We start from the raw sequence: 26919 nt of genomic DNA on the forward strand, positions 1-26919 counted from the left end.
TACTTAGGCCATTTCCATCACTTTAACCTGCTGACAAAGATGCAGTTTGTAGCTGTTATTTCTCTGAGGTTCATATTGTGGCAGCTGGCGGGTCAAGGCAGCTATGCCAAAGGACATATTGTACACAGGTGGCTTCTGACAAAACAGCATCTTATTGGCCCCTGGAATGAGAACATATTGGACAAAAGCTCTGAGAAAACAAGGCTCAAGGAGGAGGAGCCATCTGTTGTGACTGGTTGCAGAGTGAAGGGAAAGCAAAGCGAGAATAGAGGAGCATAAGGACCACTGACAACAAACAGGACAAAAGACAAACTACAGGAGAGAGAAGACAAACATTAAAGACATCCAGTAGTGGCAAAGAAACACCTGAAGACTGAAGAAATGCTTATTGCAATATGGGAAGTCCCCCCAGCAGCCTGAGCTTAACGAAGAAAACAAAGTGATGGTTCATGGTCACCTGATCCAACCCAAACTATTAGCTTTTCCAAAAAGGAAAGTTTGACGATCGATCTTAAAGGTAGAGAGGGTGTCTTCTGAATCTGAACTGGGAGGTGGTTCCACAGGTGAGGGCCTGAGAGCTGAAAGCTTTGCCTCCCATTCTACTGTTAGAAAGTCAGGAATCACAAATAACCCTCCACTCTGAGAGCGAAGTGTACTGTTGGGATATTAAGGTATTATGAGGGCTTTATGATATGATGGGGTGTTGTTATGGATCAAGTGAAGAGTTTTCAGGGAGCTTTACAACCAGATAAGAAATAATTACAAGTCTAGCCTAGAAATAATAATTATGTAGACTAGTTTTTCAACATCACTCTGAGACATGATGTTTCTCTTTACTGCCATCAGACTTTTGTTTAATGTTTGGTTGAAGGACATGTCCTGTCCAAAAATTACTCCCATGTTCCTCAGTTATGCTGGAGGCACACTAAGTATCTGATTAGACATTGTGGTTTTCAGGTTTTTAGGCCCAAGAACAATAACCTCCATTTTGTCTGAATTTAAAAGAACAAAATTACAAGTAATCCAGGCCATTATGTCTTTAACATAGTTCTAGTCTGGCCTAATGGATGTTAAATGGACTGGTTCTTTTATAGCACTAACAGCACTTTAACATGCCCCATTCACCCATTCAAATCATGTTTTTCTACTCCATTCGCAGTCCAATGAACACTTTGCGAAAAACTTGGGTTCATTATCTTGCCTAAGGATACTTGCTACTTCACATGCTAAATGCAGCAACCATCTACATTTTGATATTCAGCCATGATCAATAGAGTTCGGTGTAGGGTTGGGCCATATCATACCGTTCACGGTAATATCGGTATAATGTTGGGCAACGATAAGAAAATGAAATATCGCGATAGAATATGGGTAAAACGCGCATGCGCAGTGCTTTTGTTTTCATACGCACATGGCAGCGACTAAGAATGAGGAGGGCGAAAGCGGATTGTTGAATGAAAAGGATGAACCAGAATTGGTTTGCAAAAATGCTGCAACTTCAGTGGTGTGGAACTGGTTTAGCTTTTGTCCGTCAGAAACACAACAAAAAACTATTTTTGGTAGAGCATGCTAGCGGGCCGTCGTTATTACCGTGTTTTTTGGAAAATACGGCACACTTAAAATCAATTCTTTGATTTTTCTGAAAATTGACATTGTCCCTTATAATCCCGTGTGCCTTATGTATGAATTCTGGTTGTGTTTACTGACCTCGAAACGATTTTATGTGGTACACGGTAGAGATGGCACGATACTACTTTTTTATGTCCGATACCGATATCATAAATTTGGATATCTGCCGATACCGATATGAATCCGATATAGTGTGTTTTAATCAACATAACTATTTTTTTAAATATCTTGCTGCATTTTGTATAAGTTCATACTCAAGTTTAAAACAACAACTACACTAAAGCTATTCTGTTATACCTGTATGCAAAAAAAATATTTCATAGTTCAGCAATACTGATCAATCTAATAAACTCAAACCTACACCATCCTCCCTATTCTGGTATTTTAAAGAGTACTTAGCGTAAATATTAAGCAACCTAACTAATAGGGTTCCAACTCCCAGCAACAACAAAAATAAATAAATAAAAAATAGGGAACCACCCCTCACGCTCCACCTCATGATGCTTAATCGACGTAATCAACCTTAATTTGATGCAGTGTGAAAAAAAAATGCACAGAAATCAATTATTTTTCAATATATTAAAATATTAAATAAATTCAACATCTTTCTTCAACAAAATTGCACACTGCACAGATGGTACCTTCCCAAAGGAAAAAGTACTATAGCTTACATATTAGTTAGGTATATATATATATTAGACTTAATAGTTACTATATACAGTAATGGACTTCTATTCATTTTACATCAAATTAAAACTTTGGGTGTCAGATAATTATTTATCAAAAGCTAGACATTTTAAATGAGAATAAGAAAGAAAAATATGTCTTTGTGGCCCCTTTTCCCTGTTAATGCCCTATCGGCCCCCCTGGCTAAACTTTGCTAAATCCGCCCCTGCACAGTTACCAGCGTCAGCTACGTAGAAAAAGATCCTGGTGTAGAAAGTAATATTAAATAAATTCTAACAACAGCTTATCAAGCTGAAACGTGCTGCTGTTGTTCAGCCGCTGGTTTCCTCTTTCTGGTGCAAAGTGGGCCAAAAACAAAGAAGCGATACGGACTCACGACAGAAAAGCCGATCAGCTGATCATTAAGCAGTTTCATGATTGAAGTCGCAGCAAGAAGAGGCAGTTGCTCCATATATCGTTTGTTAAGCTTAACGCAGGAATGCTTTACAAACATTCAGAGATGGACTTACACACTTGCTTTACTTCTCTCGGGGATAACTTTGTCGGAGATGAAATGCCGGGTTGCTAGCGAAGCTCCACATGCTATCCAGACCACCGACAGGTCCCGCATGCCACAGCCGCTCTATCACGTGATGCATACTGCTCCGACGTGCTAACGTTCTGAGGCGAGTTACGGCGTGTTGCAAGTTTTGTGAGGTGCTTTCGTGATATTTAATGGATCGGATTACATTTTTTATTTTTCTCTGATATCCGATCCAGTAATTTAGGTCAGTATCGGACCGATACCGATACGTAATATCGGATCGGTCCATCTCTAGTACACAGCGCTCGAAAATCTGTCAAATGTTTTAGTACGACTTTGCTAAGGCACGAAGCCGCACCGCTTGATGGATTGTCTGAGCATTAGGATATCGTAGGCAGGAGCCTCGCGGAGTGGTACGTACTGTGCTTCAACATAATATTACCGTACTGTGTGTGTGTATAACCTCTTTTTAAGTTTTGTGGATATTATACATGGTTATGCTGAGGATATGTCGGCCAATTTCCACTGGAAATGCCTTTTGGTTAAACTGTCAGCAAGGAATTTGCATTTGCACTGCAAATTTTTTATAAAACTTTAATGCACATATAAAACAGCTGTTTGTTTAAGTGAAAATACATTGATTTTTTTTCACTAATAAAGTTGTGGAGTTGTAAAGTATTTTGTCTAGTGTCAATTATATCGTCAGTTACATCGTTATCACAATTTTTCAAATGTATATCGTGATAAATATTTTTGGTCATATCGCCCTGCTCTAGTTGGGTGTCATCTGCAATGGCGTGAAAATGTGTGCAGTGTTTTCTTATAGTATTTCTGACGCAAAGCATGTATAATTGCAGTTAAAAGTATGGGTCCGAGCATGGAACCCTGTGGAACACCATGACTTGCTTTAATGTGTGACAAAAACTCTTTGGAAATAATCTGCTGAATATCTAATAAGTGCGCATGCGCCAACCAGCGTGCAGCCTGTTACAGTCGCTCCTGCTTTTCTCTTAGTTTAGCTCTTTTTTCTTACGTATTCTTTTTTTTTTTTTTCTGACTTGTATTTTCCTCCGTTTTCTATCTCTTACTCAATCACGTGGATTGAGAGAGTTTTTGTTCTTCTGGTGGCCGTGGAACTGTTACTTTTATCAAGGAACGGGACCGCGGCACATCTCCTACACGCACGGACTGTTTACTCCAGAGATCAGCTGATCGCCCTGATGCCGGCCGGCTCGCTGGCCAGGCCCGCAGAAGTACCAGCTGAAATTTGGAGGAAAACACATCGGGGATGCAGAGGTCAAGGACAGAAGAGAAGAAAAAAGGTGACGGTGAGACAGCGGAGGCTCGAAGCGAGGAGGAGGTTTAAACCGTGTCTGCCGTCTATCGTGATGGGAAATGTGCGATCGTTGGCAATTAAAATCGACGAGCTCTCAGCACTGGTACGGAGTCAGAGGGAATACCGAGAGTGTAGCCTGATGTGTTTCACCGAATCATGGCTGCACCAGGACATTCCCGATGAGAATGCTTCCGTGGAAGGCTTCCACACTGTTCGGGCGGACAGGGACAGCATCGCTAGCGGTAAGCGTAAAGGAGGTGGGCTTGCTGTTTTAGTTAACAACCGGTGGTGTAACCCTGCCAACATAACAATCAAAGAAAGGATTTGTTGCCCGGACACTGAACTGTGTGCTGTTGGACTCAGGCCGTATTATTTACCCAGGGAATTCTCTCACGTCATCTTGGTGGCTGTTTATGTTCCCCCCTCTGCTAACCCCACAGCTGCATGTGACACTATCCACTCTGCCATAGCTCGGCTACAGACTCAGCACCCGAGTGCCTTTATTGTGATCTCGGGTGACTTCAACCATGTATCACTGGACAATACACTACCAACATTCAAACAATATGTGGACTGTCCCACCAGGGGAGAGAAAACTTTAGACTTACTGTATGCTAACGTCAAGGATGCATACAGCTCCTCCTCCCTCCCCCCACTTGGTAGGTCAGATCATAACCTGATTCACCTCACCCCCCGCTATGTGCCAATTGTGAGGAGGGAACCTGTGACCACCAGGACTGTTAGGAGGTGGTCAGAGGAGGCAATAGCGGAACTACAGGGCTGTTTCGAGGTGACCGACTGGGAAACACTCTGTGAGCCTCACGCCGAGGACATCAATGGGCTTACTGAGTGTATCACAGGCTACATAACTTTCTGCACCGACTCCATTGTTCCAGCTCAGACTGTTCATTGTTACCCAAATAACAAGCCGTGGGTGACTAAGGACATCAAAGCCCTCCTCAACAACAAGAAGAGGGCTTTCAGAGGGGGCAACAAAGAGGAGGTGAGGAAGATCCAGGTGTTACTAAAGGACAAGATCAGAGAGGCTAAGGACAATTACAGGAGGAAGCTGGAGTGGAAACTCCAGCAGAACAGCATGAGAGAGGTGTGGAGGGGCATGAAGACCATCACTGGATTCAGGCCAACCAACAGCAGGGGAGCTGAGGGAGGTGAGAATAGAGCCGACGAGTTGAATCTGTTTTTCAATAGATTCGACACCACAGTGTCTGCTCCTACCCCCACAACCTCACCTGCAGTCAGCCTGGAATCCAGAGCCACACCACTGTGCCAGCCTCTCTCTTCACATGTTGCCTCCTGTGAGATTCCTGACACCCCTCCCCCACCCATCACCTTCACTCAATACCAGGTTGAGATGCAAATGAGGAGACTTCACTCAGGCAAGTCTGCTGGACCAGACGGAGTGAGTCCCCTTGTCCTCAAGACCTGTGCCCCCCAGCTGTGTGGAGTCTTTCATAAACTGTTTATGCTGAGTCTGAGTCTGCAGAGGGTCCCGGTGATGTGGAAGACATCATGCCTCGTCCCTGTACCAAAGACGCCTCGTCCCAGTGGCCCCCAGGATTACAGGCCCGTGGCACTGACCTCCCACATCATGAAGACCCTGGAAAGGCTCATCCTGGACCAGCTGCGACCCATAGTAAGACCACATCTGGATCCCCTTCAGTTCGCTTATCAGCCTCGTCTCGGAACAGAGGACGCCATCATCTACCTGCTCAATCGTGTCTACACCCATCTGGACCAGCCGGCGAGCACTGTGAGGGTCATGTTTTTTGACTTTTCCAGTGCTTTCAACACCATCAGGCCGACCCTCCTGGGTGATAAGTTAGCAGCGATGCAGGTGGATGCTTCTCTGGTGTCCTGGATTGTTGATTACCTGACAGGAAGACCACAATATGTACGTCTCCCACAGTGTGTGTCTGACAAGGTGATTAGCAACACAGGGGCACCACAGGGGACTGTCCTCTCCCCCTTCCTCTTCACCCTCTACACCACAGACTTCAGCCACTGCACAGAGACCTGCCATCTTCAGAAGTTTTCTGATGACTCTGCGGTGGTTGGATGCATCAGCAGGGATGATGAGACAGAGTACCGGGCTGTGGTCGACTCCTTTGTCACGTGGTGTGAGCAGAATCATCTGCAGCTCAACGTGGCAAAGACCAAGGAACTGATCGTGGACTTCAGGAAGACCAGGAAACACTTGACCCCTGTTTCAATCCAGGGGGTCAGTGTTGACATTGTGGAGGACTATAAATACCTTGGAGTACACATTGACAATAAACTGGACTGGGCTAAAAACACCACAGCACTTTACAGGAAGGGCCAGAGTCGTCTCTATTTTTTGAGGCGACTGAGGTCCTTCAACATCTGCCAGAAAATGCTGAGGATTTTCTATGAGTCTGTTGTGGCCAGTGCGATCCTCTATGCTGTTGCATGCTGGGGGAGCAGGCTGAGGGTCGCAGATGCCAACAGACTTAATAAACTGATCCGTAAGGCCAGCAATGTTGTGGGGATGGAGCTGGACTCCCTCAAGGTGGTGTCGGAGAGGCGGATGCTGTCCAAGATAAAGACAATGTTGGATAACACCTCCCACCCACTCCATGACATGTTGGTCAGTCACAGGAGCACGTTCAGTGAGAGACTGAGATTACCGAAAAGCACCACTGAACGACACAGGAAATCATTCCTGCCTGTGGCCATCTCCCTGTACAACGCATCCACTTAACACACTGTTTGCTGCTACAGCTACACATGTTTCTTTTCCAACTATTTATTTATAAGTGACTTATGTATGTATGTATGTATATATATGTATATATTGTACTATTCTTAGTTAGCGTATTGTCTGTCTTGTCTTAATGTTGGTTTAAAATGGAGCACTGTAACAAAAAATAATTTCCCCCAGGGATCAATAAAGTATTCTGATTCTGATTCTGATCTAGTGCAGCTCCTTTAATCCTTTTGATATGGCCTTCCTTTTAATTTAAAAAATAATAAAGATCATAAAACGTTATCAAAACATGTATGTTACAATTATCAACAAAACATATAGTACTATTAAAATACTACATTATTTTCAGAATGAATATTGCAAGATAACTGAGGAATGAATTTCATCCAGCTCCTCTTTCTCCTCTTTCCTTTCCATTCCCTGTCTAATAATTTTCACACAGCAACTAAACTTTAGTCAAACTGTTGTACAGACACTTCCCACTGTGTGAACGCTTGGTTAAGGGGTGAAAAACAGGATGTGATGTAACATCCTGAGGACATTATTAGCGTTGGAGGAGGTGGAGGTCATATCAGAGTCAGCAGCAGACTATATGAATAAGATATCGTCCCACGATCACAGAGAATTAAACTATGAAGATACCTGGTGTTTAATTACATGAACGCTGATGTGCTACATTTGGTGTGCGGTGGAAAACACTAATGGAAAGCAGCCATTTTAACTGTTAACCTCTGTAAATGCAAAATATCCCCTGTGAGAGATGTCTGTAGGAGGCTGTTAGATTCATGCCAATATCTCTGTCATAATAGAGACCATTTTTCAATCCATATTTTAATATGATTTTAAGGTCTGGACATCTCTTCATTTAAACTTTATTTAAAAGTTAAAGTGGGTCCATGATTGTGTGTCCCAACAAAGCAAAAGTGTGCAAAGCTGACCCAGTAACTGTGTCAGAGGAAACTGAGCACAACAAGTAGAAGCAATGTGAGGATAGACAGACAACAAAAAGGCACATAGAAGGTAATAAATAGAAATAATGCAACAGACATGGGTTTCATTCAGAAACAATGTGAAATGAAGGATTTAGACTGGAGACAGGTTGCAAAGTCACTTGCAGATGTGCAGCAACTCTAGCCAGTCTAAAGCAGCTTGAGTAGCACAGTCTATATGGTAACAGCTGATCACTGGCTCATGCAGACTGGTTTAGGTTCAGCTGAGTTTGATTACATGGCCTGTCTGAATAAGCACACTATTCATTGTTATCTTTCACTACTGAAAGGGTTCTCATTCTGGAGTGTTAGTATTTTGTGAACTTAACACGAGGTGTATTTTGGCATCTGTGCCTTGATGTGCTGCCTGTTGAAGTACAGTGGGGCAAAAAAGTATTTAGTCAGCCACCGATTGTGCAAGTTCCCCCACTTAAAATGATGACAGAGGTCAGTAATTTGCACCAGAGGTACACTTCAACTGTGAGAGACAGAATGTGAAAAAAAAATCCATGAATCCACATGGTAGGATTTGTAAAGAATTTATTTGTAAATTAGGGTGGAAAATAAGTATTTGGTCACCTCAAACAAGGAAAATCTCTGGCTCTCACAGACCTGTAACGTCTTCTGTAAGAAGCTTTTCTGTCCCCCACTCGTTACCTGTATGAATGGCACCTGTTTGAACTCATCATCTGTATAAAAGACACCTGTCCACAGCCTCAAACAGTCAGACTCCAAACTCCGCCATGGCCAAGACCAAAGAGCTTTCGAAGGACACCAGGAAAAGTATTGTAGACCTGCACCAGACTGGGAAGAGTGAATCTACAATAGGCAAGCAGCTTGGTGTGAAAAAATCAACTGTGGGAGCAATCATCAGAAAATGGAAGACATACAAGACCACTGATAGTCTCCCTCGATCTGGGGCTCCACGCAAGATCTCATCCCGTGGGGTCAAAATGATCATGAGAACGGTGAGCAAAGATCCCAGAACCACACGGGGGGACCTGGTGAATGACCTGCAGAGAGCTGGGACCAAAGTAACAAAGGTCACCATCAGTAACACACTACAACGGCAGGGAATCAAATCCCGCAGTGCCAGACGTGTTCCGCTGCTGAAGCCAGTGCATGTCCAGGCCCGTCTGAAGTTTGCCAGAGAGCACATGGATGATACAGCAGAGGATTGGGAGAATGTCATGTGGTCAGATGAAACCAAAGTAGAACTTTTTGGTATAAACTCAACTCGTCGTGTTTGGAGGAAGAAGAATACTGAGTTGCATCCCAAGAACACCATACCTACTGTGAAGCATGGGGGTGGAAACATCATGCTATGGGGCTGTTTTTCTGCCAAGGGGACAGGACGACTGATCCGTGTTAAGGACAGAATGAATGGGGCCATGTATCGTGAGATTTTGAGCCAAAACCTCCTTCCATCAGTGAGAACTTTGAAGATGAAACGAGGCTGGGTCTTCCAACATGACAATGATCCAAAACACACCGCCCGGGCAACAAAGGAGTGGCTCCGTAAGAAGCATTTGAAAGTCCTGGAGTGGCCTAGCCAGTCTCCAGACCTCGACCCCATAGAAAATCTGTGGCGGGAGTTGAAAGTCCATGTTGCTCGGCGACAGCCCCAAAACATCACTGCTCTCGAGAAGATCTGCATGGAGGAATGGGCCAAAATACCAGCTACTGTGTGTGCAAACCTGGTAAAGACCTATAGTAAACGTTTGACCTCTGTTATTGCCAACAAAGGTTATGTTACAAAGTATTGAGTTGTATTTTTGTTATTGACCAAATACTTATTTTCCACCCTAATTTACGAATAAATTCTTTACAAATCCTACCATGTGGATTCATGGATTTTTTTTTTTCACATTCTGTCTCTCACAGTTGAAGTGTACCTCTGGTGCAAATTACTGACCTCTGTCATCATTTTAGGTGGGGGAACTTGCACAATCGGTGGCTGACTAAATACTTTTTTGCCCCACTGTACTTGTTGCAAAGAGATAACAGTTCTTTGAATCTGTATTAGTTTCTTCTGTGAGTATGCTAGGGTTCTGCTTGGGTTCAAGTGACATTAATAAAATCATCAGCTGCCGATCCAAGGCACACGTACCTGTCTGCTAGTTTTTTGGAACCGCATAGATTCATCTATGGGGCATTACACATACACAGCACCAACTGAGCATGCACTCTCCACATATGTGGACATCCCAAAATGTGATGTCCACATATGTGGACAGCAGGTCCTAGGAGGTTAAAGAACTAAAATGGCACGATAACTTGTCCATTCTGTTGTGTTTGGCGTGTGGAATTTCTAAGACAATTTTTGCAACCATATAATCCATGCTTAATGGTCATCTGGAACCTATTGTTTGTGCATATTTTTGTTGTGCAAATGGTTTAGCTTTTTGCCAGTCACTGCTTCATTTCATTTTTATTTGTTTGTGCTTTTAACAAAAAACTACTTGGTTAGATTTAGGTCAGGTTTAGACACTGAGAATAACTTGGTCAGGTTTAGATACTGAGAACCGCCTAATTAAGTTTAGGCACAAAGAACTACTTGGTTGGTTTGACATGAAGATTGTGGTTTGGGTTAAAACAGTCCCCCATCCATGATGACTTGGGAGTGGCAGAGCTGTCTCAGTGATTTACCAGCAGCTTTGAATGGCATTATTAAATCCAGCGGGTGTGACAAGGTTCTAAAGTTTTGCCTATATCTGCTCTGTGATTAGTGCAGCAGTCATAATCACCATTCTTTCTGTTTCAGCCACATGCCTCTGAGTCCGGCTGCTGACACCAAACATGATCGCCCGCGGCAACAGGCGGTTACAAACGGCAACCCGGCAGGCTCTGTTGTTGCCAGGGACGACGAGGGAGAGGACACGCCCACTGGGAACAGCATCGTCGTCCGCATCGGCATCCCGGACCTGCAGCAGACGGTAACACACACGCACACACACAGGCGTACTGTGTGTCGATGTACAGTTTGTATATAAACATAAGGCACAGCACAAACCTGTCTGTCTGTCTGTCCGGCTGTCTCTTTCTCTGTCTGTCCGCCTGTTTCTCTGTCTCTGGCTCTCTCAGAAGTGTTTGCGGTTGGACCCAGAGTTACCAGTTTGGACCAGTAAGCAGAGGGTTCTGGTGACGTTGACTCAGTCTCTGTCGGATGTTTTGAACTATGGTCTCTTCCAGCCGGCGTTCAACGGCCGAGCCGGAAAGTTTCTGGACGAGGAGCGGCTGCTGAAGGAGTATCCTCTCCCGCCCATCACACCCATCCCGTACCTGGAGGTAAACTTTACCTCAGTGTTTCTACAACACTGAAACATACTAAAACATACAGCACTGCTATAACTTATAGAACATTATATTAGGACTGAAGTGTTGTAATATTTAGAGAAAACCCTGTAATATTTTTCTAGATTAAAGTTCAGTTAATCAAAAACCCATGTAGTTTCAATTTTCACATTTAAGTGAAGATATACATAACAAACAGATATTTGAACCTGTGGATTAGAATATCAACAACACCTCTTTAGAGCAACTTTCTTCCAGCAGGCTGTTTTCTCTTGTTTAATCTGCATGCAGACCTGGCTGTGAAGTTTTCTCCCTTTGTTGTTTTTTAGTAAAATTAACTCTTAATGATACAGACAAACCTGTGCACAAGTATAAATGCAAACATCTGCATCATACTAATGCAGTCAGAGTATCCCCCAGTCTCTTTTGAAAAGTAGAATGCAACTAACTATCAATACCATAGATAGTATAAAACAAGGGATGTCAAACTCGTTTGTTTTTTTTTATCATGGGCCACATACAGCCTACTTTAACCTTAACTGGGCCAGACCAGTGAAACTCCCCTTTCTGTCAGTATTATTTACACATTTAAGCCTTGAGATATCTTAGTATAAGAAGAAGTGCAATTTCAACAGTGCGTTTCAGTTTTTTCTGCATGAAAAAGAAATGCTGCTGTAGTAAACGACTACTGCAACTCTTAAATTGTAAGGAAAAAATAAACAATTTCAATAGTAGATAGTGAAAAAAAACAGGAACCTTTCTGTCATTTAATTTTTTCTGTATTAGACCTTAGAGGAAGTCTTTACTACTAAAGATAAACTAAAATACAGTTAAAATCAGCCCCAGGGCCTAATGTTTGAAACCTCTGGTATAAAATATGGATGTAGCTTACATACATTTCCCTGAAGCACCTTAAACCTGCTTTCTTTCTTATGGGCAGTAGAGGGCGACTTTTGTGGTTCCAAATAACTTGCAGTGGTAGACGTGTTTGTGAAAACAGATTTCCGTATGGAGCTCTGTAAACACTTTCTTGATCAGTTTATTATGGTCATTAAGTTATGGTCACAATAAAAATCAATAACGGGGATTATTTACAAGATGCTCATTAGCTAATCATGAGTCATTCACAATTGGCCAATGAGCATGTGATATCACAGTAAGCCCCACCCCTTTCAAAATAGACTTCTTGCTGTGGTTCCAGCAATTTTTCCCACATAAACATGCTGCTAATACACCAGAGGGCGCTACTGAAAGAGGTTAATGTCAGATATTTTTAACAGGGAATGACACTTATTGCTCTTGGCTGTTTGGTGATCTTTTTAATCACAGACCGATTTAAAAACATGACGCTAACTCTTGAAATCTCCTCTACATGCATCATGTAGCTTCAGTTTATTCCAGACTTGACTGTTTGTGTCTCTTTTTTTGAAGTTTCGTTACAAGAGGAGAGTTTACACCCAGAGTTACGTGGACGACAAACAGCTGGCAAAGCTGCATACCAAGGTAGGAAACACAATACTGTTAATGCAAGATTTAAATGCTGCAGAATTATTACAGTATTAATGCAAAATGCTCACACTTTGTCTCTAAATAAGGACACAAAGAGTTTTACTGCTGTATTCCCACAGTTACAATACTGCTGCAAGTGATGATATGAAGCTTGGGTGAAATAAATAATGAAAGGATTTAAATAAATATGTACAAAAATAGTTGTACATTTAATATGCAGAGGGATGCTTTCGGAGATGTGTTATTTATATTTGGCTGAGAGTGCAAAAAGGATCAGGAAATTTTAGCAGCGTTTGCTTCACTGCGACTCCTCCACACTCACCTCAGATTTAATTTAGGGAGTTTGTGCTGCTTCTTCATAGAATATTATTCAGTAAATAAGAAAATTATGTTGTGTTTCTTTCCCTGTTAGGCCAATCTGAAGCGCTTCATGGAACATGTTCACCAGAAGAATGTGGAGAAGGTCTCCAAGTGGTTGGAAAAAGGCCTCGATCCCAACTTTCACGACTCTGACACGGGAGGTGAGCAGAAGCAAATCCCTTCAGCATCATTTTTCAGTGTGTGAAATTGCATTTTGGAAATATAAATATAAACATATTTCTGCTGTGCAATTAATTTTACTAACAGTCCAAGAAGTCTGACCTCCAGTTTTGTTGAATTAAACTTCTGTATTGTATTTATTGGCTGGATGCTACTGAGCATAATTAGCATGTATCTGTATCTGTGTAATGTATTTAAAGGGACTGTTAAAGCTAATTTGGATTTTCAAATGTTTCCACCTGAGTGAGAGAAAGTCCTCCATAAGCCAATTGCTACACAAAGAGAAGGACTAAAAAGGTTCAGTTTTAAAGAGTTCAAACACTGTTGTCTTTCCATGAAGTTTTGAGTGGCTATGTATTAGTAGGCAGGTTGGTGGGTGTCTCCATGCCAAATTTTCTTAGGCAAGGAACCCCAAGTAGCTACCAAAATGTTTATTAGAGGGTGTCTGAATGTTAGATAGGAAGTAAGTAAAAGTTTATTTGTATGATTGGGTGAATGAGACATGTTATATAAAATGCTGAAGTGGAGAAGAAAAGTATGTATGAACCAGTCCATTTACCATCACTGGCTCTTCTTTCCCAAAACCATCCTAGCTATGATTAGTCTGAGAAACATCCTACAGTCTGAACCCACCACATGCTTCCCTCGGGCAGCATCATTAGAAGGCACCGCATCCATATTCACTGCTTTGCAGATGATACCCAACTTTATCTATCCATGAGCCAGGCATGAATGAGTTTTTCCTTCCCAGTGTCACCAAGTGCTTGCTCAAACAGGGTCCTTTGATTGTCTCTGTTATTGTAGCATCTTTATCTTGCAGTAAAGGTATTTAAAGCCATTAGAAAACAGTCATGGGTAAACTTTTAAAGAAACATTACTAACACACTTGCATGTGCAGCTCAATCTTACCTGACACAGAAGGAGCCGGGAATGTACTTCATACTTTTCTTGGTTAGCAGCGACTGGGTTTAAATAAATTATTGCCCCCTGCTGGTACTGCAACTTAAGCGTGTCCATTTCACGCCTACGAGAGGCAAAACCGTGACATCCACACGATGAACCAGTGGGTCTGTTACATGCTCTGCAGTGATATAGGTGCTTTATAAATAAAACTGAATTGAATTGAACATCATCCCCACTTGGTTTCCATGTTGCTTCTCACATATTAAACAACTTGTAGGTGGTTTTCTGATTAGCATCGATACCCCTTCTGTTATCTGTTATGTACCAACCTCTGAATCCATTTTAAGACTTCCTGACTCACTGTTAGGAGGCTGTTTTTTAGTTTCTAATTACAGCTTTGATGAGGCAGATGTGAAAATGTACGTTTATACAGTTTTTCCAGATTTTATTTCTCTCAGGAGTGTCTGATCTTCGGCGAGTGTCATTGTTCAGTTTGCCCTCACAGCTGTGGAGCTGTTACTGACTTTAAAGATGGATATTCTCCTTCAGCCTAACAAAGACTTGTTTCCATGTGCCTCAGAGTGTCCTCTGACTCTGGCCGTGCAGCTGGAGGAGAGCTGCGAGCTGATTAAAGTTCTTCGCAATGGAGGAGCTCACCTGGACTTCAGGACCAGGGACGGCATCACTGCCCTTCACCGGGCCGTCCTCTGCAGAAACAGCGCCGCCCTCACCGTAAGAAAACACTTTTTTTTCTCTGGTTCTGTCTCCATGTGTTCACTTTATTTTGAATCACACCACAGCTCGCTAATTTTTGTAGGTTTCAGCCAACAAAAAGACATTTCAGCCGAGCTTTTCCATCTTGTGAGCTACCAAAGTCCTGCTTCCTGTCTGGGTTTAACATTAATATACAGCGATGTTTCTTCAGTGAGGACAGAGTGACTCATTCCATCTGACAGCAACATTTTAAAAAAACCCGACTGAAAAAACACATCACCTGATAAAATCCACCAACTCACCTTTATATAAATGTCGGCTGCTGCCTGCCTGTTCAGTGTTTCAAGCTAGTGAGTTAATGCCATTAAATACATTTTTTTTAACATAAGCAAGCCAGAGAGCAGTATTTATACAACAACGTGTTTTACAGGAAACAAGATTAAAGGAACAGAAACTTAGAATAGGCAAGGCAAGGCAAGGCAAGTTTATTTGTATAGCACAATTCAACAACAAGGTGATTCAAAGTGCTTTACAGAGACATTAGAAACATTAGACATTAGAAACAAGAACAGATAAAAAGCATAGCTAGAATATATACGGTGGCCCTGAGAGGCCAAATGGACTGCAACTTAAGAAAACACCAGCAATAAGAAAAACGCTGCAAAAGCACACAAAACTCAACAGAAATAGGAAACACGACAACAAAAATGGTAAAAAAAAAGAAAACAGAAATAGTAAAAAACACATGGAAAGTTTTTCTGGGGAGACAATAACCCGACGGACCAGTTGCAGGAACCCAAAACATGGTAGGCGTGTTTTATCATGATTCATATAATACTGACGACGGATTCTTAGGCTAATAGTTAGGCTAACACACTTATCTCTCATCTTTTCTTTCCTCACAAAACCAACAGATCCTTCACTTCTTTTCAGCAGGCAGGGCCTCCTTGGATAACGATGTCTAGTGATAATTGTCGAAACACCCGATGAATCCAAGGTCCACTACTGACGATGTGTCCCAAATTTTAACAATTTAGATCAGATCTCTAATCCCTGAACCTAACCAGGGAAAATGTCAGGTTAGCCTGGGTAAAAGAATGAGATTTGAGGCACACAACGATGTGTGCTGCTGGTAAAGTTGCTGGGCTGCTTTTCCTCATAACAGCCATCCCTCAAGATTTTCTCCATTAAAAGCAGTACATTGTCCGGGATTGTAACATCTAGTCCTTTACTGAATCAGTGTCTCTCAGCGCAATTCTTTCCATACTTTGGTTCCTGCAACTGGTCCGTTGTCTGGTAAATATATCCTAATTAAAAGCAAGAAAACACAAAACCAACTACATCAAAAACAAAAGCAGCTCCTGCAGCAGCAGTGGCTTAATTAATTAGTAATTTCATGATTAGTGTGTCTGCTTGACCTCCATGGAGGATGGTTATTAAATGGATTAATGTCAAACTGCTCCGTGTTGGCCAACATGTTTCCACCACACTGCTGCCACCATCATTTCAAAAACAAATTTAACACCAAACCATCAAAACCTGCAGTTCCTCTAACCATTTTAAATTAAAGACTTTATTGGAATTTAAAGAATGCATCTTTAATCTAAGAGAAAAAAAATAATATTGAACATATTTTCCTCATTTCTTTGGCTCACTTGAGATTTAATAAGCTGTTTATGGCCCATGAATTAAAATCACTGAGACCACAGCTGACTGTTTTCACCATCTTAGTGATGGGGATGAATCTGCACGTAACACGTGAGGGTTGGATTTACTGCTTTATGGTCCTTTCTAGTACTAATAAGACCCTAAATTTAGATTTTTACTTCATAGACTTCTACACAGTGGGTGCAGAGGAGTCTCCCCCGGCTGCGCATTAGAAACAATGCAGGTTCAAAGTACTTGCTCATTCTTTAACATCACTGCATTTTTGTTGTTTCTCCTGGTCCTCAGACTCTGCTGGACCTCGGGGCATCTCCAGACTACAAGGACAGCAGAGGCCTCACTCCGCTCTATCACTCGGCCATGGTGGGCGGCGCCCCCTACTGCTGTGAGCTGCTGCTGCAGGACCACGCCACCATCGGTATGAGGGGGTCTCATAGGACCGATCTGACGAATCATCTGATATGTTGTGGAGCTCTATTATTATGTATTTATTTTATTCATATTTTTGTGTTAAAAAAAAACACTTTAGCACTAAGAGTACTTGTTGTCATGGTTACAGGGATGACAGATGAGAACGGGTGGCAGGAAATCCATCAGGTGACACACACACAAACACACAATCAGGAAAATTACTTGCACTGATGGCAAGTTCAAGCCCTGTACAATTATGACTCTGTGTGTGTGCGTGTGTGTGTGTGCTTGTGTGTGTGGGCGCATGTGTGTGAGTTCAGGCATGTCGCTATGGCAACGTGCAGCACTTGGAGCACCTGCTGTTCTATGGCGCTGACATGAGTTCCCAGAATGCATCAGGAAACACTGCACTGCACCTCTGCGCTCTGTACAACCAGGTAACACACACACACACAAAGAGGTAATGCACATGTTGGTCATGTGATGGCGGCCTGTGGGTGTAATGTATGTTGTTAGTCACATTTTGGGGGTTTGGGGTTTTTTTTCATTAGGATAGTTGTGCCCGAGTGTTGCTGTTCAGAGGAGCCAACAAGGACATCAAGAACTACAACAACCAGACGGCCTTTCAGGTAAACCAGTCAATCAATCAGCAGATCAATAAAAGAAGCCTTTAAAGTAAAAAAAAAAAAAACCAAAACAACCAGACAGCTTTTCACATGAAAATAAGTAAAAAAAAGATTATTACACTTTAAAATGAGCTTTTAGTTTCAAAAATTATAATCCAATAATTAATAAATAAAATAAAAACAACAACAAAGTCTTTTTTCTTAACCTTCTATTGAAGTAAAAAACAAATAAAATGATAAATAAATATCCAAAATAATCAATAAAAATCAAATAAAGACTAAATAAATAAGATAAACATAAAGAAATCTAATGAAAAAAACATTTCCGATACAATATTATACAATATTATAAAATAAGAAACATATATAGACCGTTTAAAAATACAAATAAAGGAACATTATGTGCCTTTAAGTAAAAAATATTTTTAGAATTATTTATTATTTTATTATTTATTTTTTAATTTATGTAATATAATATATAATTTAATATAATGCATTTATTATTTTTTTATTTCTGATAAATAAAAAAATGAAATACAAACAAGACTATATCTACCCTGCTCGACATAAAGACCAGGAAGTCAAAAAAACGTTAAAGTTAGAGCTACAGAAACAAAACACAGCAGTTACTGGAAAAAATTATTAGCCCACCAAAAACAGAAAGGAGCGCTTGTTTCAATGCCAGAAATGATATCACTGCATTTAACCATCAGCACATCTAATTATGTTAACATCTCAGCTTCACAGACACATTTGCAGTTCTGTGATTGGATGCCTGCTGCTATACTGGCTCTTTAGTTTCTCTTTAATCTTGTGCTTTCACGCCTCATGTTGTACCTGTGAGTTTTTATTATTTTCTAACCAGGAGACTTGTTGAAAGAGAATTTTACTTTGAAAATCCTGGAACTCTCTGGAAATCTCCGGAAATTATTTGCAACTTCAGAGATACAGAAATGTGAATCTGTTCAATCTGCTCCTGTGATGTTTCGTGTTTCAGGTGGAAACGAGATTAAAAAGCTGTGAGTTTAATTTTGAGCCCTACGGTTTGTGTGTTTTTATGACTCCTGGCTTGTGTGTGTGCAGGTGGCAATCATTGCCGGGAATTTTGATCTGGCAGAAATCATAAAAATCCACAAAACGTCTGACGTTGGTGAGTTTCAACACATTTAAATCGTGTGCGTGTGTCAATGTTAGCACAGTGGCTGGATATTAACTCTCTGTGTGTTTTTATGTGTGTGTGTGTTTGTATATATGCGTCCAAGTAGTTCCCTTCAGAGAAACTCCCTCCTATACCAAGCGCCGCCGCATGGGCTTGACCCGGACAACAGCTGGAAACGGCCTGTCATCTCCTCGCTCCCTGATTCGCTCAGCCAGTGACAATGCCTTGGAAAGCCCTGCCTCCTCACCTGGCCCCTCCCTTCAAAGCCTGGAGACGCACCACGACACGCACACACACTCGCTACGCCGACACACACGCCGACTCAGGTAATTATAAGTCATTAATGGTGCCTTTACACATGTAAAAGTTAGCCATGAGATGTGCATGATTTCACCTAATACTAACAAGGATGCTGGCTTTGTGTTGCTGAAATAAGCAAGATCATCCCTGAAAATACATCTTCTGGTCAGCAGCACATGAGGCTCCAAAAGATGCTCCGGTGTATACATCTTTCAGCATTAATGGTGCCTTTACAGATGAGTTACCAGATTCCAGGTTCTCATTTTCTTCCTGAGTGGTCGTCAACAGGTTTCTCGCAAAACTACAACATCACAACAATGTGATTGGCTACTTGCAAGTCCTCAGACATATCCGTTATGCACGGAGATCTTTTGATCACATTATGAACTGTAGATTCATCCATCGTGTCGACTGCTTATCCAGTTCAATCCAGTTCCATTCCAGCATGTTACAGCTTTTCTAGGCGTTTCTGGTTTTTGACACAACTTTTTTGAAGCCGGTTGCAGGTTCAAATTGAGCATGTGTATATAACAGGTTTCTCAGTTTTACATTTAAAATGTTTTGTTTCATTTTCTCATAAAATGGTTTTTCGGTGATTTTATTTGAAAGTTGGTTACAAGATGTCCTTTAAGGTGTAGTCAAGCCAGTATCTCCTTTCTCACCTGCAGTCCAAGTGGGGGAGGTCATGTGGAGACCAGCCCTCCCTCCTCTCCTCCCCCGACCCCACAGATGAGGAAGAGGAGGCTGTATAGCGCCGTCCCGGGACGCACCTTCATCGCCACCCGGTCCCACGTCCCTCAGGGGATTGGAGAGATCCAGCTGCACCGAGGAGAGCGGGTCAAAGGTTTGACCAGGATAATGATTCTTATCGAAAGTGTAAATCAGGAGCTAAACAAACTCTAAATGTCTGACTTTTATAACTCAATAAGGATATATAACTATCACCAAAACAAAGGCCAAAGAATTAAGAATAAATAAACACTGAATACAAAACTTCCATAATCAGATTCAGACCTCACGTTATTTATTTATTTAAAAAACCTTTATATCTGCATAGTTCTACATTAATAATCCTCCATCACAATAATGAGCTCAAACAGAGGCAACGCATGTGTGAGGTGGTGATAATGAGTGTGTGCTGTGTTTACAGTTCTCTCTATCGGTGAAGGAGGATTCTGGGAAGGAAGCGTTAAAGGCCGAACCGGCTGGTTTCCTGCCGACTGTGTGGAAGAAGTCCAGATGAGACAATACGACCCAAGACTGGGTAAAAAAACACATCCACAGCAGGGTCAGGGTCTTCTCTGCGCCTAGAACATGCTGCTGTGCGTCACAGAGGGAAAGCAGCATTGTTTATATATCAGTACTTTAACTTTGCGTTCATTTACTCGACCATATGGGTAGCATCTGATGGGATATATTTAATAAATAATGTGCTATGTAACATACATATGTAACACGTATGTTTCAGAGACGCGAGAGGACCGCACCAAGAGACTGTTCAGACACTACACTGTAGGATCCTACGACAACTACACCTCCTACAGGTAACACAGCACCACTAACACCATCTACAGGTAACACAGCACCACTAACACCATCTACAGGTAACACAGCACCACTACACCTCCTACAGGTAACACAGCACCACTACACCTCCTACAGGTAACACAGCACCACTACACCTCCTATAGGAACTCAATGGCAGGTTCGACTTTCTTCAGAATCAGGATCATCTTCATTAAAGTGGTTTTGTTTGCAGATTCTTCTGCTGCATGCATGAACATGTGACAGACCTAATGAGACAGGTGACCCTCTCAGGTGTAACCCGGTGATTCAGCAACCGTGGCTGTTTCAAACTATAGAGGAAATTTTTATGTTTAAGATGACGCTTGTTGATGTTTTCAGCTTTTCTGTCTCAGTTGCCGGAAAACAGACGCCAGGCTGGGGAAGAACTAATAAACATTTAGAGATGTTCATTTATGTGAATGTGAAGTTCTCCCTGATTCGTGTGTTATCAGTGTTTATGGCCTTTTTCAGTGAGCTGTTCATATAACACCATCGCTAAGAGAGGGTGCAGGGTCTCCTGCTCTGGCTCTAACTGTGAGCTTTATCAAAAAGGAAAGTTTTTGATTCTGAAAGCAGAAAAAATGTCTGTCTTCTGAATCCAAACTTTGTCTGAGAGCCAACTGTACTTAGATTTGAGCTCGGGTCACTGATGAAGAGGTCATGTTCAGCTGCTGTCCTTGCTGAGGCTTTTACAAAAAGTACCTTTATTAATAAATCATTCATTTCATGTCTGCAGAGCATTGAGAGCGTGGCTCAAAAAGCTGGTGGAGGACAGTTTAATGTTTTAACGATTATCACTTGTTCGTCGTCATCTGTAGTTATGCTTTAAAAGCAATTTCATTTCAAGTGGTTCAAACCTTGGAGGCGCAATAGAAGATGGAGGGATCTTTTGTGAGCCTCGTTTCTTTCTTCATGTTTCAGCGATTATGTGATCGAGGAGAAGACAGCCGTGCTGCAGAAGAGGGAGAGCGAAGGATTTGGCTTCGTCCTCAGAGGAGCTAAAGGTAGAAACCGAGGGACGGGTAGTGGAGTGGTGGGCGTTTGGAGGAAGAGGAGGAGAGATTTAAAAAAAAAAAAAAAAAAGCTCCTTGCTGTGTTTCATGACACCTACACAGTCCACAGAGTCTGGCTTCCTGTGGAAGCAGAATCACACTCCGTGGACTGAACCCTCGCTAGTCTGAGGTGGGAGGAGCTTCCCTAACTCACCGGCTCTCTCTTCATTTCCAGCTGAGACGCCCATCGAGGAGTTCGCTCCAACCCCGGCGTTTCCCGCCCTTCAGTACCTGGAGTCAGTTGACCAAGGGGGCGTGGCATGGAGGGCGGGGCTACGGACCGGAGACTTTCTCATTGAGGTACTAGCGGACTTCATTATATATTCAAGTAGACATCAGTCAGCTGACACATTTACTGACATTTTTTCATGTTTTTTTTTCAATACTTTATTTTGTTTCTTATTCATTTTATTTTTAACTTATTTTTTATTTTCATATTTTTTTGTTGGTTTATCATTCTCAAGCATATTTGTCATATGAGCACGCTCTGTGAACAGAAAAGAAAAGATTAAGATGGAAACTTGATATTTTCTGACCTCAGTTTTAACAGTTTTTTTTTTAACTTTTTAATCACCTACAGGGACAAAAAGCTGTGAATCTTTGTGTTTGGGCCCGTGAAACATTTAAAGCATTATGACTTGAGTTGTTTGTCTTTTCTCCAGGTGAACGGTACCAACGTGGTGAAGGTGGGTCATCGGCAGGTCGTCTCTCTAATCCGGCAGGGAGGAAGTCGCCTCCTGATGAAAGTCGTCTCAGTTTCCAGGAAATCTGAAACCAACCTGATCAGGAAAAAAGGTAGAGCCACCTGCTGTCCAGTCTTAGTAAGATTAGATTTTATTGGTACACAACAGTGTACAGTGATTTAAAGCAAAGAAAGTCAATCTTTTCAGGCCTAAAAAGGACTACAATACAATAACTTAGGTGTCATATAAAGTGGGTTTTATTCAGTTCTGTTAACATTTAAATAAGAAAAATAAAAATGAACTGGGAAGAATAAAGTTTTATTTTAGTTTTACCCCCTTGTTTCAATAAATAATCAAAACAAATCAAGATGTAATTATAGATGTAACAGTCAAACCATTGTATAAATACAAGACGAAGTTCAAGTTTAGTTAGCGAGGAGGCAGCTGCACGTGCTCACTGGAGCTTCTGTGTATTTGACATGTCAGTGACATGACGGCTATCTGTGAACATGTGACTCTTTACAGGGAAACTTATCTCAGCGCTCTTTCTTTTTATAAGTGCTGTAGACCAAAATACCCCCACCCCCCAACACACACACACTGTGTACCACTAATATGCAATCTTGCCTTGTAGCACCGCCCCCTCCAAAACGAGCCCCCAGCACCTCCCTGACCCTGCGATCCAAGTCCATGACGGCTGACCTGGAGGAGATAGGTACACACACACACACACACACACACACACACACACACACACACACACACACACACAGTTAGACTGTAGCGGTGTGTGTTGCTGACCTTTGCTCTGTCTGCAGCCAGGAGGAGACGCTTCGGTGAGTCACATCGACCTCACGGTCATCGTGTTGTGACCCTGCGGTGACATTTGTCTTTGCAATCTGTTAGCATGATGTCGCAGTGATGTCATCAGCTGCATTTCCACCAGAGTCCAGGTTATTTCTGTGCAGACAGTTTTAACCAGACACAGTCGCACAGCAATGACACCAAGCTCTGAACATCCACTGGAACTCCAAATACCCGCCTTTGTGTAGTGACCGTGGACAGGTTGCTGGTGACTGAGTAATGGTTTAAAGATGAGGTGTCCGTCAGAGTCGCAGTCTGACAAATATTTAGCAGCCCACCCTGCAGTGCAGTGAAACACTGTTTGTCCCCTTCCTGATTTCTTAGGGGGTTTTGCATATTTGTCACACTTACATGTTTCGGGGATTTACGAACAAATTTAGCGCCTCTGACCACACACACAACCAAAAGATGAAGCCGTGCCTCCAAGTGACACTAATCCCCCAAATACTCAGAACATTAGCACGAACATAACTCCTCCCAGCCCAGATGGGGACTTTGTGAAACCCACAAAGTTAGTCACCTGGCCAGCCTTCATCGAAGCACAACAAAGCTGATTTTAAGGGCACAGGGTGGATGACAGAGGAGACAAGAAGGCACAGAGTTAGGATTTTGGGGAATTCGGGCCAACACTTTGGCCTAATTTTATCTCCTGGAATGTTAGGTGGAAAAGCAGCTGATGTTTTCCATTGATGTCGCGACTTTTCAGGGCTGTAGCTGAATCGAGTATAGCTTCTACAATTACACACAAACAGCACATGTTCGGTTTTTATTTGAGGCGTCCATTTTTTTAAGGCATCATTGATATAAGTTCATCTACCCCCTGACCCCTGTTTTTCCCAAAAGGGGGGGGATGCTACAAAAAAATGATGCTTGAAAAACCTAAAAAAAAACAAAAACAGTAACACTAAGTGCTTTTAAATTGAAACACCTTTTTTTGTCTATTTTGACACTTTTGAGAGTTGTTTTGCGTGAAGTCCTGCTGCAGCCCTGGTGACTGATGTTGTGATGTAGCTCTGATGTCATGATTTCGCCACAGTGTTTGTCACGCTGTTTGGAAACTTTCACAGTGGTGTGGTCGTGTACCGGATGCTTAATCATGTCTTGTTAGGAGTCTGTTCATGTTCCTTTTTGTCGCTCCAGAGAAACTGGATGAGATGTTGGCCGGAAGTCAACAGGAAGTCGTCTTGAGGGGCCGCCCATCAGATGACTTCAGGGCGGCGACGGTGAAGCAGAGGCCAACCAGCCGGCGTATCACACAGGCAGAGATCAATGTAAGACACGGTTGAGCTAATGTGATAAACACATAGCAACCGTAGCGAGAGGATGATTTTTAATCAGAGATTCCTGAGTCGCAGGCTTTCACAGCTCAGTGTTTACCTGCACACAGACTAATCAGATTTTCTTCTCTCAAAGCCTTCAAGCCCCCATAACATCAAATAATAAACTAGAGATGGCACGATACCACTTTTTTATGTCCGATGCCGATATCATAAATTTGGATATCTGCCGATACCGATATAAATCCGATATAGCGTATTTTATAAACAATAAAATGTTTTTTTTAAATATCTTGCTGCATTTTGTATAAGTTCATACTCAAGTTTAAAAAAAAAAACCAAAACTAAAGCGATTCTGTTATACACTACACCGAAAATATTTCATACATCAGCAATACTGACCAATCTAATAAACTTAAACCTACACTATCCTCCCTATTCTGGTATTTTAAAGAGTACTTAGTGGAAATATTAAACAACCTAACTAATAGGGTTGTCAACTCCAAATAAAAACCATAGGGAACCATCCCCAACCCTCTGCCTCATAATGCTTAACTGATGTAATTGACTGTAATTTAATGCAAGTGTAAAAAGAAAATGCACAGAAATCAATAATTTTTCTACAATAATTAAATAGATTCAACATCTTTCTTCAACAGAATTGCAGACTGCACAGATGGTACCTTCCCAAAGGAAAAAGTACTATAGCTTACTAGGTTATAAATTTAATTTCTATAAAATGTTCCTATATACAATAATGGATTTCTATAAATTTTACATCAGATGAAAACTTTGGTTGTAAGATTCAGATAATTATTTATTAAAAGTAGTGCTGTCAGCATTAACCTCATTAAAATGATGTAATTTTAACAAGGTTAACGCTGACAGGACTAATTAAAAGCTAGACATGACAATTAGAAAGAAAAGTATGTCTTTGTGCCCTCCTTTCCCTGTTCATGCCCTATCGGCCCCCCTGGCAAAACTTTGCTAGACCCGCCCCTGCACAGTTACCAGCTGTCAGCTACATAGAAAAGGATCCTGGTGTAGAAAGTAATATTAAATAAATCCTAACAACAGCTTCTCAAGCTTAAACGTGCCGCTGTTGTTTATCCGCCTGTTTCCTCTTTCTGGCGTAAAGTGGGCGATAAACAAACAAGAGAGACGGGACTTGCGTCAGAAAAGCCGATCAGCTGATCATTGATTAGTTTCATGATTGAAGTAGCAGCAGGAGAGGGAGAGAGAGAGGCAGTCGCTCCCAGCATTCGCTGGGAATGCTTTACAGACATTCAGAGATGAACTTACACACTTGCTTTACTTCTCTGGGATACCTTTAAATGCCGGTTTGGAAGCAGTAGCGAGGCTCCAAATGCTCAACCAGTCCGCCAATAGGTCTCACACGCCACAGCCGCTCTATCGTGAGACGCATGCTCCTCCGATGTGTAAAGGTTATGAGCTGGGTTACGCTATGTGGCAAGTTTTGTGAGGTGCTTTTTTGATATTTAATGGATTGGATTACATTTTTTATTTCTCTCCGATATCCGATCCAGTAATTTAAGTCAGTATTGGACCGATACTGATACGTAATATCGAATCGGACCATCTCTATAATAAACAAGCATTTATTTTAGCTGAACTGGTCGCTACTTACTGGAAATAGATTTGGTCACGGTAAACATTTCAAAATCGGTGGAACGGTCTCTGTGCAGATCAGTCAAATATGGCTTGTTTGTAGCCGGGTTCATGCTCAGAGGTATTGCTAATCAGGCACAGGTCAGGCACCTGAATGTCAGTAGCAGAATAATCTGTTTGGCATTGCCAGAGAGAGATGGTGGATGGTAAAAAGAAAAACATTGTGACTAATAAGTATTTCTGTCCAAAGACTGATTTGAACACTTTTGCTGAGAAAGGGGAAAACACCTGTACTTTAAAGGATGTGGTTGAGATCACAGACACCATAAGAATACTTACTCGTTGGGGTTGTTACTTTTCTTAAAAGTACCAAGTATTTAAGCATTTAAGCAACACATTTATTTAAGAGTATAAGCAGCTGACTGAGAAACCCTGGGTTGATTTATTGAGCCAATAACCACCTTTGTTTGAACATTTACCCTGGTTGCCCAGGAAAATAAACTGGGTTTATTTACTTCATGGCAGTACTGACTTCATATGTAAAAAGTACATAGTTGTTAGCATAGAAAAGCAAATAAATATCTTAACTCTTGGATTTTTGACAAAATCTTTGTGTTGTTTGTGTCTGTAGTCGCTGTTTGAGCGTCAGGGTCTGGTGCCCCCTTCAGCTCCAGAGAAGAGCACCATGCCTTTACCCAGAGGGATGTCCAGAACCAAGAGTTTTGGTGAGAAATGTGGCATTACACCAAACTATCTCATAGGCTCACATTTTGTAAAATATGTCACTGGCTGAGCATAAGAGTACCGGAAATAGGAA

The 26919-nt window shown here is 41.8% G+C and overlaps 1 protein-coding gene across 1 annotated transcript in view; it reads left to right on the forward strand.

Moving 5' to 3' along the window:
- The window catches only part of shank3b (SH3 and multiple ankyrin repeat domains 3b), a 58568-nt gene that overhangs the window by 18914 nt on the left and 12735 nt on the right, over positions 1 to 26919 (forward strand). Inside the window, exons 2-21 of the mRNA XM_085375722.1 lie at positions 10675 to 10846; positions 10995 to 11198; positions 12636 to 12707; positions 13126 to 13234; positions 14737 to 14888; positions 16824 to 16953; positions 17095 to 17132; positions 17267 to 17383; positions 17498 to 17575; positions 18656 to 18722; positions 18838 to 19057; positions 19700 to 19875; positions 20182 to 20295; positions 20500 to 20575; positions 21519 to 21601; positions 21825 to 21949; positions 22312 to 22444; positions 22967 to 23047; positions 24337 to 24467; positions 26734 to 26827. Of these exons, the coding sequence (XP_085231848.1) occupies positions 10679 to 10846; positions 10995 to 11198; positions 12636 to 12707; positions 13126 to 13234; positions 14737 to 14888; positions 16824 to 16953; positions 17095 to 17132; positions 17267 to 17383; positions 17498 to 17575; positions 18656 to 18722; positions 18838 to 19057; positions 19700 to 19875; positions 20182 to 20295; positions 20500 to 20575; positions 21519 to 21601; positions 21825 to 21949; positions 22312 to 22444; positions 22967 to 23047; positions 24337 to 24467; positions 26734 to 26827 (2368 nt within the window). The 5' untranslated portion in view covers positions 10675 to 10678. The remainder of the gene's footprint in view (positions 1 to 10674; positions 10847 to 10994; positions 11199 to 12635; positions 12708 to 13125; positions 13235 to 14736; positions 14889 to 16823; positions 16954 to 17094; positions 17133 to 17266; positions 17384 to 17497; positions 17576 to 18655; positions 18723 to 18837; positions 19058 to 19699; positions 19876 to 20181; positions 20296 to 20499; positions 20576 to 21518; positions 21602 to 21824; positions 21950 to 22311; positions 22445 to 22966; positions 23048 to 24336; positions 24468 to 26733; positions 26828 to 26919) is intronic.

Source organism: Diplotaxodon limnothrissa, linkage group LG17 (assembly GCF_057381915.1).
Source record: "Diplotaxodon limnothrissa isolate DT_005_m linkage group LG17, D_limnothrissa_male_GT1.1, whole genome shotgun sequence".
Lineage (NCBI taxonomy): Eukaryota > Metazoa > Chordata > Actinopteri > Cichliformes > Cichlidae > Diplotaxodon > Diplotaxodon limnothrissa.